Source organism: Capra hircus, chromosome 26, assembly GCF_001704415.2.
Source record: "Capra hircus breed San Clemente chromosome 26, ASM170441v1, whole genome shotgun sequence".
Taxonomy (NCBI): domain Eukaryota; kingdom Metazoa; phylum Chordata; class Mammalia; order Artiodactyla; family Bovidae; genus Capra; species Capra hircus.
In genome coordinates this window covers 37,966,100-37,981,274 of record NC_030833.1, presented here as the reverse complement: position 1 = coordinate 37,981,274, position 15,175 = coordinate 37,966,100, and the positions used below count along the sequence as shown (strand labels likewise).

At 38.3% G+C, this 15,175-nt stretch overlaps 1 protein-coding gene across 2 annotated transcripts in view; it reads left to right on the top strand.

Moving 5' to 3' along the window:
* The window catches only part of TNKS2 (tankyrase 2), a 63,361-nt gene extending 51,664 nt beyond the window's left edge, over positions 1-11,697 (top strand). For both annotated transcript variants that reach the window (XM_013975069.2, XM_018041467.1), the window contains 4 exons: positions 1,529-1,634; positions 5,714-5,900; positions 8,368-8,524; positions 9,375-11,697. In XM_013975069.2, coding sequence (XP_013830523.1) covers positions 1,529-1,634; positions 5,714-5,900; positions 8,368-8,524; positions 9,375-9,437 — 513 coding nt within the window. In that variant the 3' untranslated portion in view covers positions 9,438-11,697. The remainder of the gene's footprint in view (positions 1-1,528; positions 1,635-5,713; positions 5,901-8,367; positions 8,525-9,374) is intronic.

Sequence of the window (15,175 nt, the reverse complement as noted above, 5' to 3'; positions counted from 1 at the left end):
GCAAACTGTATACTCTACTTGAGATGCATAATGATTTTCTGTTAACTATTTTTAATCATTATAAGATTTAGAGTTATAATGTGGCATGAACTGATAGGTGAATGGTATGAAATCTTCCGGTTGTGTTATATTACTGTCTCACAATAATACACTATTCTGAGTATACCAATAGATCTCATATTTTAGAGTTACTCATCAAGATAGAAAGTCGCTCAGTCGTGTCCGACTCTTTGCGACCCCATGGGTTGTAGCCTACCAGGCTCTTCCGTCCATGGGATTTTCCAGGCAAGAATACTGGAGTGGGTTGCCATTTCCTTCTCCAGGGGATCTTCCTGACCCAGGGATTGAACCTGGGTCTCCCGCATTGTAGGCAAACGCTTTACCATCTGAGCCACCAGGGAAGTCCATTTAGAAATAAGATGACCAAAAGTAAGTACACATTATTCAGGTGCAAGGGTTCTTTCAGGAGCTGTGTCTTATTAGTTCGTATCATGGTATGACCTGAGTGACATCTTGAGTTTTCTTTTCATGAACTCATGTATAATAATATTTACTATAACAAATAGTTATTCCTATTGTAGGTAGATTTTAGTCAAGGGCATTTTGTATGCAACCAGTAACAAAATGTGCTAAGGTTTGTTAAGGGTGAGGGTAAGGAACAGAATATGGGTTTGATTTCTAGAGTTACTGAATTTGGGAGGTATGCTGTTTTCTTTCTCTAGAAAGATATTTTAGTACAGTATCTAATACAGCTGTTCTCATTGATAAAATTTTTGGTTTTGTTCTCTTTTTAAAAAAACATTAATGAGCTCTGTTTATGCCAGTCTGTGTGCTTTGGTTATGTCTTTGATGGTGTTCTGAGTTAATTTGAACCTAGACTGAAACCGTCAGCTCCCAGATGGGTTCTAGGACCAGCAGGGGGCTGTAGCACCCTTAAATACAGCCAAAAATCAGCACTAGGACTGTGAGTTTCGACTTTAGAAATACTCCTAGTGAAGCCAACATCAATCGTAAAACTTTTCTCCAAACAAAAGTTTTAGGAATTGGAGGGATAGGGAACAATAGAGGAAATATTAGGGTGTGTGTCTGTCTGTGTGTGTGATTGTTTGGTGTGGCTATATCAAATATTTTAATTAAAAACAGATAAAGATGGTACTTTGAGCCAGAAAAAGCAGTTGGGGGAAAGACAGTATTTTCTTTCTTACACTTCTATACAGAACTCAGCATGGCTGATTTGGAGATGTTTTAGTAATAATTCTAAAGTGAGAATAGAAGTATTTTAATCAATTAATAGTACTCTTGACCGTTACATATAGCCATATGTAACTTTTTCTCATCTGTAGTTTTTGATTTCTAAAATGTGCATTTATTCTCATCTTTACAGTTGTGACAAAGTTTTTTAATATATTTCAGAGAAAAGTTTTGCCTCTCTTCTGGTCCTGTGTAGCCCATTTTTTGGTTAAGGTTAACCGGTAGGTAAGTAAGTATTGCGATCCAGAGATTTTATTTTGCTGGTTTCTTTTTATAGATTCAGAAAGTTTGTAACAAGAAACTATGGGAAAGATACACTCACAGGAGAAAAGAAGTTTCTGAAGAAAACCACAACCATGCAAACGAAAGAATGCTGTTTCATGGTAAGATTCCCCTCCCCCTACCGGCCATCATCCTCCACATTTTTTGTCAGGTCTGAGATAATAATGAATCTGTATATTTCTCATATCATTTTTTAAAAAACAAACATTATTTCTCTAAATCTTTGCATTTATATTTGTGTTCTCAGTCTTCTGAATTTGTATGTTTTGAATGGATATAGTTTATAAATAAGATTACCATAACAGAAAAAGTGTAGAAATGATAATACTGACTATTCATATTTTCTCTTTATATATATATGATATGTATGTATGTATGTCCTTTATTGACCCCATCTTTACATGAAATGTTCCCTTGGTATCTCTAATTTTCTTGAAGAGATCTCTAGTCTTTCCCATTCTCTTGTTTTCCTCTATTTCTTTGCACTGATCACTGAGGAAGGCTTTCTTATCTCTCTTTGCTATTCTTTGGAACTCTGCATTCAAATGGGTATATATTTCCTTTTCTGCTTTGCTTTTCACTTCTCTTCTTTTCACAGCTATTTGTAAGGCCTCCTCAGACAGCCATTTTGCTTTTTTGCATTTCTTTTTCTTGGGGATGGTCTTGCTCTCTGTCTTCTGAACAGTGTCATGAACCTCCATCCTTAGTTCATCAGGCACTCTGTCTATCAGATCTAGTCCCTTAAATCTATTTCTCACTTCCACTGTATAGTCATAAGGGATTTGATTTAGGTCATACCTGAATGGTCTAGTGGTTTTCTCCATTTTCTTCAATTTCAGTCTGAATTTGCAATAAGAAGTTCATAATCTGAGCCACAGTCAGCTCCTGGTGTTGTTTTCGCTGACTGTATTTCATGCAAAGATGGGCTCAATAAAGGACATAAATGGTAGGGACCTAACAGAAGCAGACGATATTAAGAAGAGGTGGCAAGAATACACAGAACTGTACAAAAAAGATCTTCGCAACCCAGATAATCACAATGGTGTGATCACTCACCTAGAGCCAGACACCCTGGAATGTGAAGTCAAGTGGGCCTTAGGAAGCATCACTACAAAGCTAGTGGAGGTGGTGGAATTCCAGTTGAGCTGTTTCAAATACTGAAAGATGATGCTGTGAAAGTGCTGCACTCAATATTCCAGCAGATTTGGAAAACTCATCAGTGGCCACAGCACTGGAAGAGTTCAGTTTTCATTCCAATTCCAAAGAAAGGCAATGCCAAAGAGTGCTCAAACTACTGCACAATTGCACTCATCTCACACACTAGTAATGTGATACTTAAAATTCTCCAAGCCAGGCTTCAGCAATACGTGAACCGTGAACTCCCAGATGTTCAAGCTGGTTTTAGAAAAGGCAGAGGAACCAGAGATCAAATTGCCAACGTCCACTGGATCATAGAAAAAGCAAGAGAGTTCCAGAAAAACATCTATTTCTGCTTTATTGAGTATGCCAAAGCCTCTGACTGTGTGGATCACAATAAACTGTCGAAAATTCTGAAAGAGATGGGAATACCAGACCACCTAACCTGCCTCTTGAGAAACCTGTATGCAGGTCAGGAAGCAACAGTTAGAACTGGACATGGACCAACAGACTGGTTCCAAATAGGAAAAGGAGTACGTCAAGGCTGTATATTGTCACCCTGCTTATTTAACTTACATGCAGAGTATGTGATGAGAAACGCTGGGCTGAAGGAAGAAGGACAAGCTGGAATCAAGATTGCTGGGAGAAATATCAATAACCTCAGATATGCAGATGACACCACCTTTATGGCAGAAAGTGAAGAACTAAAAAGCCTCTTGATGAAAATGAAAGAGGAGAGTGCAAAAGTTGGCTTAAAGCTCAACATTCAGGAAAACTAAAATCATGGCATCTGGTCCCATCACTTCATGGCAAATAGATGGGGAAACAGTGGCTGACTTTATTTTTCTGGGATCCAAAGTCAGTGCAGTTGGTGATTGCAGCCATGAAATTAAAAGACGCTTACTCCTTGGAAGGAAAGTTATGACCAACCTAGATACCATATTAAAAAGCAGAGACATTACTTTGTCAACAAAAGTCCCATCTAGTCAAGGCTATGGTTTTTCCAGTGGTCATGTGTGGATGTGAGTGTTGAACTGTAAAGAAAGCTGAGCACCGAAGAATTGATGCTTTTGAACTGTGGTGTTGGAGAAGACTCTTGAGGGTCCCTTGGACTGCAAGGAGATCCAACCAGTCCATTCTAAAGGCGATCACCCCTGAGTGTTCATTGGAAGAAATGATGTTGAAGCTGAAACTCCAGTACTTTGGCCACCTCATGCGAAGAGCTGACTCATTTGAAAAGACTCTGATGCTGGGAAAGATTGGGGACAGGAGGAGAAGGGGATGACAGAGGATAAGATGGTTGGATGGCATCACTGACTCAATGGACATGGGTTTGGGTGGATTCCGGGAGTTGGTGATGGACAGGGATGCCCAGTGTGCTGGGGTTCATGGGGTTGCAAAGAGTCAGACACAACTGAGTGACTGAACTGAACTGAACTGATGTATGTATGTATGTAGTTGATTTTGTGTGTTAGGGTTGTTCTGGAAAATTAATGTGTGTTACTTTTAACTGGTTGATCGAATTAAGGGAAGATCTGAAAATTGCCTCAGAAGAATATGTACATCCTCTTGTGACTGTGCTTCTAAGTGTCAAGGGTGCAAAAAGATAACTGTCATTGAACCTGTGGAGTTTTCTGAGAAGTTTTATTGAGAGCAGTATTACTTGTCATTTTTGAAATTTCCTATTTATGTTGCAACATGGCAGGTGGTGGTGGTTGATCTTTCCAGTTTATAGCAAAGATGAATATAGATTTTAATGTAGTATTTATTAATAAGTCTTTAAGCACATTACCCATGATAGTTCCAATCTGTTCCTTCAATTGACTTTGACTGCAAAAAATTTTGGGAGACTTGGTAAAGTTCTATAGAACACAGTATTTAAATTCCACAATCCCCTGGAAGAATGGCTATAGCAGACTGAATTAATATATAATATCTAAATGGTACTTCTCATTTCAACACCCTAAAAATTGTCATGATAATCTCTTGGCACAGAACATGATATTTATTTATGTATTGACTTAAGGGTTGTAATGTATGACTTTTCCTATTTTATAATAGAAATGGGTTTTCCAAGTTAATTCAAATGAGTTATTCTATTCTTTAGTATTTCTGTTAAAGCGGAATTCAGTGTATTTCCCTTGTCCCTTTATGAAAAGGGACACCAATCTTGATGAATCAGTTAGCTGTGTCATTAACTTTTCCCAAGCCCCAGCCTCACTGCATTCCCTGGCCTGATCTCCATGCTTAGTACCTCCTGGTCTTTGGCTGAGCTCCTTCTTGGCATGTATGCAAAGAAGGAGGAGAAAGAAGTCAACATGTAGGGAATGAAGGAACACACCACATTTGCAGATGGAATCTGGTACTAGCAAGTGATAAAAGGCAGAGAAACGGAAGAATAGGAGAGAAGTATAAAGAAAAGCATGAACTTGAAAAGATCACTTTAGCCGCTTTGGGTATCTCGGAAAAGTACACGGATGTGGATGTCATTGCATGACCTAGTTGCATTCAGCCTGGCCATAGGAGGTCAATTATGAGACTCTTGATTCTGGGTTGGTATGAATTCGGAGCCGGGAATTTGATAACTCTAGCATTGATGTTTCTTTCAGGTGATCTGTACGTTTTTCCTAGTTGAATATGTGTCCTTACTTTGGCATCTGAACCACCACCCTGTTAGAAACATTCATTCACATTGCCAATTCTTCTTAAATAACTATTCTAAAGTAGTGAGCCAGCTGACAGTTGTGTTTCGGTTTTGCTTATCATGGTGGTGATATTATATGACAATTCAGAATGTAACTTCTTCTGATGCCTGTTCCTTTCACTGCTTAGAGCCTTAGGTAGTGGGATTTTAGTCCATCACGTATCTAAGCTGACTTGTTTTCCCTCAGGGCACCATGGGAATGGGTTGGCTGTAGTGCCTTCTGATTTTTGTGGAGTCAAACAATTGAAGAAAAAAGAAAGAATTTAACTTCTAAGACGCTTTAGCTTTTATTCCTTTACCTGTGATTTTAAAATATTACCTATTTATATGTATTTTTAGGGTCTCCCTTTGTGAATGCGATTATCCATAAGGGCTTTGATGAAAGGCATGCCTACATAGGTGGCATGTTTGGAGCTGGGATCTATTTTGCTGAAAACTCTTCCAAAAGCAATCAGTATGTATATGGAATTGGAGGAGGTACTGGATGTCCAGTACATAAAGACAGATCTTGTTACATCTGCCACAGGTAAGAGATCACTTTTCTCATTTATTTTGATAAGAATCAGATAAGAACTGGTTTCATATTGAATTTTCGGGTAAGACATTATGCTGGACAACTCTAGGAATCCAAATGAGGCATAGTTCACGTTGCTTTGGCACTCTCACTGGTTCTAATAGTAGCTGGTGTTTTTTAAATGGTCTGTAAGAGCCAAGCACAGTTATAAGCATTTGATCTGTTCACATCATTCAATCACTAGAACACACAGTGCTTTCAGAATATGGAGTAGAAAATATTGCTGGGCATGAAAGAGATTTTATTGTGGACTGTTTCAAAATCTAGTATTCAAATGCTATTAATAAAATGGCATTATTTGCTACACCTGATCATTTCATGGTAATGGATGAGAGAATCTCTCCTCCACTGTGGTATGATTTTAATTGTCAGTTTGTGATATTACTACCCAGAAAAAAGTTATAATAAAGCATATCAGCATGTCCTTTTAGAAAGCACATTATCAAAGAATTACTTCGTACTTCTTTTTTTCCTACTTTTAGTTACCCTAGTGGAACTTACTTATTAAAATCATTCAAATGACTTGGCCCTAGTTGATAAAATCCTTGTAGGTAAATAATCTTCACCATTTGAAAAATCAAGATTAATTACTGAGATTTATTCTGTGGTTAGAGCACTGCTTATAAAGACCTAGAACAGTAGCTATCAAACATTAGCAAGTTCAGAATCACGTAGAAGCTTATTAAAACACAAATTCCTGTGCCACACCTCCTGATAGATTTAGTAGGTCTGGGGCTAGGGCACTAGAACTTGCATTTCTGCCGAGTTCCTAGGGGATGCTCAAGCTTCTGGTCACAGGCCTAGAAACCCCAGAGCAGTAGTCCTCGGCTGTGGCAGCATGTTGGCATTACCTGAGGGCTTTAAAACTACTCACTGTGTCCTGCCTGCCAGAGATTCTCACCTGGGGGTCTGGTCTGCGCATGGGATTTTTAAAAGCTTCCCAGCTGATTTTGAAAGGCTGCCAAAGTGAGGGACTGAAGTCCTAAAGGGAGACGAAGACTATCTGTTTATGTTTTGTTCTTACTGTTTTCCCCCTAAACTTAGACTCATGTAGGTGTCCAAAGCCAGACCTCCTGGGCATGACTCCCACCCGCTTCTACTTAAGATCATAGGTTGGAATGGCTAGGAGGCTTGTAATTTCTTGAGAGTCTGTAAATTGGACACTGCTATCTTTACTTGTCATATATCATCTGGAGGCTAAATAGTTCTGACTATTAATAGTAAGCAGTGTTCTAGTACCTCTTCTCAGTTGTCTTTGAAGTACAATGCTTGTATGTCTGGAAATAAATGTATTAACTTAAGATTTCTGTGTGCTGAATTACCATGGATTGATTGTGACTATAATAGAAACTCTATTAGAAATGCTAAGAAAATTTGCAAAGAGCATAATTAGAATAAAAAATATAGCCTATCTTCTTTGGAGACAGAATCATCAGGCCATCAGATCTCCCTTTTCTCCTGTAAAAAGAAAATTAGCTTAGAGAGAGAAACAGTTCATTGGACCTAAGGAAGGCCAATCATATGCCCTTGGGGAGTGAGAAAGTAGTACAACCTAAACTTCTGGTGAGGAAAGACATATTTGAAGAAGAAACATTTCAGCTAAACTTGAAAAATGACTGTTAGCCAGTTGAAGAGTGGTAGGACATATCATTCTAGATGGTAAAAGAAACAACGCGTCTGATGGCCTTGGGGCAAGAAAGTTTGGCCTGCAGGAAGAAAAACTAATGTGTCTAGGTGTAATGAACACGGAGTAAAGTTGGAGAATTTGGGGTCATTATAAGAAATTTGGGTTTTCTTTTAGGCACAGTGAACAGTCTCTAAAAGATTTTAAGTAGAAAAGTAGTGTCATCTGATTTATGGTTTTGCTGTTTTGTTTTTTCCCTAAATCACCAGTAGCTTAGATGGAAAATAATTTATTAGAGTAAAAACAGAAAAGGTAGCTCAAAGGCCACTGTTATAGTCCGGGTGAAAATTTGGGCAATTTGGCCTTAATAGCGACAGTAGAATTTAGAGGAAAGATGTATTTTGAAAGTGGAATCAATAGGACTTATCTGGATAAATGTTCAGCTTTGTAAGACACTTCATGGAAGTCCCTTAAAACCTCTTCCTCCTCCTCCTCACTTGGGCTATGATTTGTACTTTAGCTGGGATACAAGCAGGATGGCAGAGTCAGTATCACTTAAAGATTATTATAATCTCTCTAAGATAGTATTTTATAGTTACAATGAGGATAATTAAAGTGACAAATTATTTCATTAGAGTAGTGGAAAATATTCTTTAAAAACTCTTTGAAGGGTAAAATGGTGAAAACAATTGTGTTTATGTATAAATGCATTCAAAAGCTTATATAGTGTACATAAATAAAACTGTCCTGTGTGGCCTTGTCTCAGGGAAATCTTTTCCTTCTCACGTGTTATAGGCAGCTGCTCTTCTGCCGTGTAACCTTGGGAAAGTCTTTCCTGCAGTTCAGTGCAATGAAAATGGCGCACTCTCCTCCAGGGCACCACTCCGTCACTGGTCGGCCTAGTGTGAATGGCCTGGCATTAGCTGAGTATGTTATTTACAGAGGAGAACAGGTAATTCAGTTTTATTTGTTCATTTTCAGCAATACTTTAGAGCTATACGTCAACCTTTTACTAATCTTTTAAATTAACAAGGTAGAGTGCCTTACAAACTGGATTTCTTTTTTACTTTTATTTGTAAATTATTTCAGACTTAAAAGTTGCAATAATAGTAAAGAGAATTCCCTTAGACCCTTTACCCAGTTATTAAAAATGTTAATACTTTAGCATTCTCTCTCCTTTATCATAGTCTCCCTACTGTATGTGTATGTCCTTTTTTTTTTTTTTTCCCCTGAGCTGCTTGGAAGTAAGGTGTAAGCATCTTCCTTTACACTTAAATACTTCAGGATGTATTTCCTAAATATACCTTAATTTTAAGGACATTGTCTTAAAGTTGTTAAAATCAGGAAAATATCATTGGTGTAGTAAATCTAACCTACATACCTTATTCAGATTTTGCCAGCTATTCTGAATTTATTTTAAGCTTCTGTAAAATATAATTAATTAGAATCTTGTATTTATTTTAATAGTTAACCTCTCTGTAGCAAAGAAATGTGTCACTCCCGCTTGCTCTTAGTGGCATAGATGCAGTCAGAAGCATCTCTAGAGCAGCATTATGTACTGGGGATATGTATCAGGATAACCTCAATTCCTAAAGACAAACACATGCTCAGTAGTCATCCTAGACCTGCTGATTGAGAATCGAAGGGATTACAGTCACGTAAAACTGTTTTGAGAAGAGGCCCTTTGATTCTGATCTACGACATTAATTTAGAGCTTCTTCCCTAAAGATAAGGAATCCTTAGAATAAGTCTCCATTCAAAAGTTTTATTTACCAATTTTTGAATTAATCTTTCTCTTCCAGGCTTATCCTGAATATTTAATTACTTACCAGATTGTAAGGCCTGAAGGTATGGTTGATGGGTAAATAGTTGTTTTAGGAAACTAGCACCACCGAACCTAAAATCATCTAAGCAGCTGGTGGCCTCGTAAGTTTTACTCCTTTGCTGAGAAAAATCATCTTGTCCACAACCCTGTGGCAAAAGGTTAAAAATGTGAAAGGGTTTTAACATTCTGACTTGATAAAGCTTTAATAATGTACAGTGTTTTCTAAATATTTCCTGTTTTTCAGCACTTTAACAGATGCCATTCCAGGTTAAACTGGGTTTGTCTGTACTAAATTATAAACAGAGTTAACTTGAATCTTTTATACATTATACATTGATTCTAACAGAAACTGTTATTCCCCTCAACAGAACTCATTTTACTAATATAGTACTGTGTTCTTCAAAGCACAGCATTTACACTGAATACAGTTTCATTTGTAAAACTGTAAATAAGAGCTTTTGTACTAGCCCAATATTTATTTACATTGCTTTGTAATATAAATCTACTGTTTAGAATGGCAGCGGTTTACAAATTTTTTTCATTTGTACTGCTCATCTGTACTTCATCTTGAATCATCATGATTGAGTGATCTTTGATGTTTGATTCCAGAGGCTGTGTTGAATTGTTAGCAGACACCTTATCACTTGGAAAGATTGATCCCTCAGATTTAATTTGCTGATGGAAGCATTTATCTCTCATAGATAATCTTTCCCATTTAAGAACTTGTTTCATAAATACTCTGGGAGTTTAATTTGTGATAACTTTGTATGTATAACACACATTCCAAAGAGCTCTTAACTATCACGGTCCTGATTATTACAGACACTTCTTTACAAGCCTCACACTCTGGGTTTCACATGGAAAATTTTTCTCATGTTATTTTGTGAAAATTAGAGCAACAGCTTCTGTCTTTTAGAGAACAATTACAGTGTTGTTTTCATGGAATGTAAATAGGAGGTTGAATTTCAGATGTGGGAAGGGTAATCCTGAAATTTTTCGAATCTGTTCTAATTACCTTAAATTTAAAGGGAAAAAAATAGCAGATGGGAGTGGGTAGTTTTTCTCCTGTTCTTTTTCTTTGGCCCTACTGTTTCATGTATAACCAGTGTATACACCGTAGGTGAGCGCAACCCAAAACCCTGACACGTGGGTGTCCCAGTTCTCTCCTAGCCTGCTGAATAGGCAGGTGCCGTGAGATGGGTGCTTCTGCTTCTGGGTTGCCTCACTGTGACAGGTTACACCCACTGGACATGTTACACCCACTTGGAAATACACTCTGTGCATCGCCTGGTGACCAGGCTTGTTTGGCAGCTGTGGAGGGGAATACCATCCCATAAAATGCCATTCCTACTTTTTAAGGTAAAACTACTTTTCCATGAAATATGCTAATGCATCTTGGTATAGAGACATGAGTTACAGCTTGGCATTTGTTAACTCTCATTCTCTTGGAAGTCAAGGCAAGATTGTTACCCACTTAAACCTCTGTTAATGAGGCTGTTCCTATTCACTCTCTGTACCAATTCACATTTATTTTACATTTTATTCAGTCTCTAAATTAACTGGGCCTTTGCAGTAATTTGTACATAAAGTGCTAGAAAATCATGTTTCTTATCTTGAGTAAGAGTTATTCACAGTAAATACATATCTGGAGTTGTTTCTATTGATGTAAATTGTGATCATTATTTAAGAGGTCAATTCCTGACCATAAAGTGCTTTTTATACAGCTCTCTAATAATTACAAATATGATCCTAAAGTCGTTTCTTGAAACACAAATGGAGTATGCCAAATTTTATATAATTTTTCAGGTTCTGGAAGCTTCCAGGTTTTATAATTAGAAGATAATGAGATGAGTTAGTGGAGTTTATATTTACATACCTTCTCTCTCAGCATTTAGCTCGTATTGCTCACCTTATGAGTGAATCTGGAATTGCTTATCATGTAAAACCATCGTGGTCTATGAGTTTACGATTTTGCAGCCTGTGTTGTTTCATCTAATTCATTTCTTAATTAGTGTGTTGCTTTTCTATGAATGATTATATTGTGGTTAATATGTTAGCATGGCATATTTCAGATAGCTTTTTGTTAGGAGCTTAGGGGTGGGGGGGGGACTGGGGATTTCTTTGAAGTTTTTGCATGAAATACTTTATGATGATGGAATTGCTTTTTCTTCTGATTTTTTTTTAAGAGATTTAACTTTTTGTGTGAGTAGTACTATTGTATCCATCTTGAGTGTCTTGTACTGTATCACATTCCATACCCTCATTTAATTCTTAATAAACTGTTCACTTGTTTTTCTTGGTAGCATGGTAATTACTGGAATAGTATAAATGTATTGAATGGTCTTTGAAAAAAATGGAGTAAGATTACAATAAACCACAATTGCAGGAAAATAATGTAGTTTTGAGTCTACTAGTGATAGAGACTGCAGTTTAAAATTTGAAATACTGAACGCTGTGACCATGCCTCCTCAGATGCTTTAAGATGAAAGTAGCTGTCATATGCTTTTAGACATTTAGTCCACCCAGCATAAGTTTTGGCAAACCTTCAAGCTCTTTCCTGGAAAATCTCTCTCTCTCTTTTTTTTTTTTTTTGCCACATTGTACAGCTTGCAGGATTTTAATTCTCCGACCAGGGATTGAACCCAGGCCCTCAGCAGTGAGAGAGCAGAGTCCTGACCCCTGGACCACCGGGGAATACCCCCGGGAAATCTGTCTTAACTTATAAAAGAGGCATAGGAATATATTTTTATCTTCTGTATCATATAGAAAATTTATGAGTTTACAAACCTTCAAGTTAGTGGTATTTATTACTCTTAAATGCTAAATGTCTGTGTGTATGATCAGTTCCCTGCTTTCGATAGTAAGAGAATAGTGGTGCAAATAACTCATAAGTCATTTAGCTTTGAAATACTTTTCAGCAGCTTTCTTACTGCTTGAGTTGGGATAATGTTAACGTGTCCGCGTGCTAGTTCCTAAGCATGTGCGATCCTTTTCTTTGCACGTTGATGAGGAAAGAAAATTTGCAATAAATTTCCCTAAGCTTTTGTGATTAGTATTCCTGACTGGCCCTTTTCCTACTGTCCTGTCTTATCAGAGGAGTAGAGTAACAGAGGAAGCAAGTGGTGGTATACGTTCTTCACCAGGAGAACGGTCAGATTTGTATAAAGTTAGCCTACTGAATCTGTACCCACCTCCTCCTCCTCACGCTTTACTAGCTGAGGAAGACTGTGACCTAAAATCTTAGTTATAGCTTCTAAGAAGGTTCTTGCTGTCCACATACAAACCGTCATTGTCAGAAGTGTCCTCTCCACTTTGTTACCCATCCACAGTTGCTGTCATGACCATCACGAAGTCTGCCCAGAGCCCTCCAGATGGTCTTCCAGTACGCTGTAGAGCAGTGCTGCGTGAAAGGGGCCTGCAGACTGTTTGTTTCCAGCCCGTGCAGAGAAGAGAGCAAAAACTGAGAGGAGACTTTGATGGCAGTCTGACACTGATGCAGTGCTTTAAATTTCTTTCTTTCTTTTTTTCTTCAAGGCCGCGCCATGCAGCATATAAGATCTTAGCTCCCTAACCAGGGAATGAACCCATGCCCCCTGCATTGGGAGCACAGAGTCTTAACCACTGGACCAGCAGGGAAGTCCCTTAAATTTCTTTACCTAAGATTTTGGTCTGCAACAAACTGGAAACTAAGAGGAAAACAGAAACTCTAGTCCCTCACAGATAATTTGAAAGGTAGAAGAAAAATAATGTTTGCTTTACCCCTTAGACCCATCACTTAGCACATGCTGACACATAATAGTTCCTCAAATAAGTTTTACTTGAGAGAAGAGTTATTAAGTGATTGGGCTCTAGAGTCAGATGAATGTGGATTTGAATTTTAGCCTATTCCATACCAGCTGTACAACCTTGAACAAATTATAGTACTTATAGGTTTGTTGCGGAGAAGGCAATGGCACCCCACTCCAGTACTCTTGCCTGGAAAATCCAGTGAACGGAGGAGCCTGGTGGGCTGCAGTCCATGGGGTCTCGAAGAGTCGGATACAACTGAGCGACTTCACTTTCACTTTTCTGCATTGGAGAAGGAAATGGCAACCCACTGCATTGTTCTTGCCTGGAGAATCCCAGGGATGGGGTCGCACAGAGTCGGACACGACTGAAGCGACTTGGCAGGCAGGCATAGGTTTGTTGAGGAAACTAAATGATTTTCTGTATGTACTAGTAAGTACTGTGACTGGCAAAAGCTGGTTATTGTAATTATATTATTATTATTTCCCTGAATTCCCAGGACCGCTGGTTGGGGTTTTTCACTTGTCATGGAGCTACAGAACATAGAATTTTAAAACAAACAAAATTGATTAGCCACTGGTTCAGATGAAAACCTTTTTTTTCATCTTTGTTCGGATGAAACCTTAAGAAGCTCACAGTGTGAGGTATGTATGTCACTAGGTGGCTGAAGATCTTAGTGTGGAAATGACTCACAAAAGCACACAGACAGTACAAGGAGACTGGTTGGGGAAAGAATACATACCCACAATCTTAACTGCATCATATTGTTACAGCACAGAAGAAACAAACTCCGCTCACATGATCAGAAGTCCGAAACAGTCCACTGTGAGTACAGGTCAGCAGATAACAACCTTAGAGGTTTAGCACCCCTACAAACTTAATATAGGATAATTACGGAATCAGTTCAGTTCAGTCGCTCAGTCGTGTCCGACTCTTTGCGACCCCATGAATCACAGCGTGCCAGGCCTCCCTGTCCATCACCATCTCTCGGAATTCACTCAGACTCATGTCCATCAAGTCGGTGATGCCATCCAGCCATCTCATCCTCTGTCGTCCCCTTCTCCTCCTGCCCCCAGCCCCTCCCAGCATCAGAGTTTTTTCCAGTGAGTCAGCTCTTCCCATGAGGTGGCCAAAGTACAGGAGTTTCAGCTTTAGTGTCATTCCTTCCAAAGAACACCCAGGGGTGATCTCCTTTAGAATGGACTGGTTGGATGTCCTTGCAGTCCAAGGGACTCTCAAGAGTCTTCTCCAACACCACAGGTCAAAAGCATCATAACAATATTTAAAACGATTGACTGGGAGAGGAAAATATAAAAACCATTAGGAAAGATGACACTGAAAAAAAGGCAGAGTAGATTTGAAAGACTAAGTCTTTTGGAACTAAAAAATGTGTGATTAGTGAAAGAGCTTGGTGGACAGATTAAACCACAAATTGGGCATATGTGAAGAGAGAACTGGTAAACTAGAAGATAAATCAAGAAAGTACCCAGTTATAACAGAGGAGGGGATGGGAATAGGAAAAAGCTAAGAAGCATGGAGAACAGGATGAGAAGATCCAACATAAAGAATAGGGGAGAGAAGAGGTTTGAAGATTTTTTTTTTTTTTCAGAATTTATAAAAGAGATATAGATCTTCAAATGAAAAGACATAACATATTTAAAGTGGTGAATAAAAACAAGTATGCTTCTAGACATATAGTACAATTGCAAAAGATGAGAAAAATCTAAAAGCAACTGAAAAGACATTATCTGCAAAGGAATAATTGCACTGGTAGCAGGCTTTCTCAGTGGCAGCAGTATGGACCAGAAGGAAACAAAATAAGTTATAAGTGATGAAAAGAATGGGTGATAGCCTTGAATTCCATGCAGAGATAAGTTAGCATTCAAAAGAGAGGCTGAAAATCACGTTTTCAGATTTTGCTGGAAGAACTCAGGGTTGTTGTTAAGGAAAAAAGGCAGTTGAATCCAGAAAGGAAGGAATGGACTGCAAGAA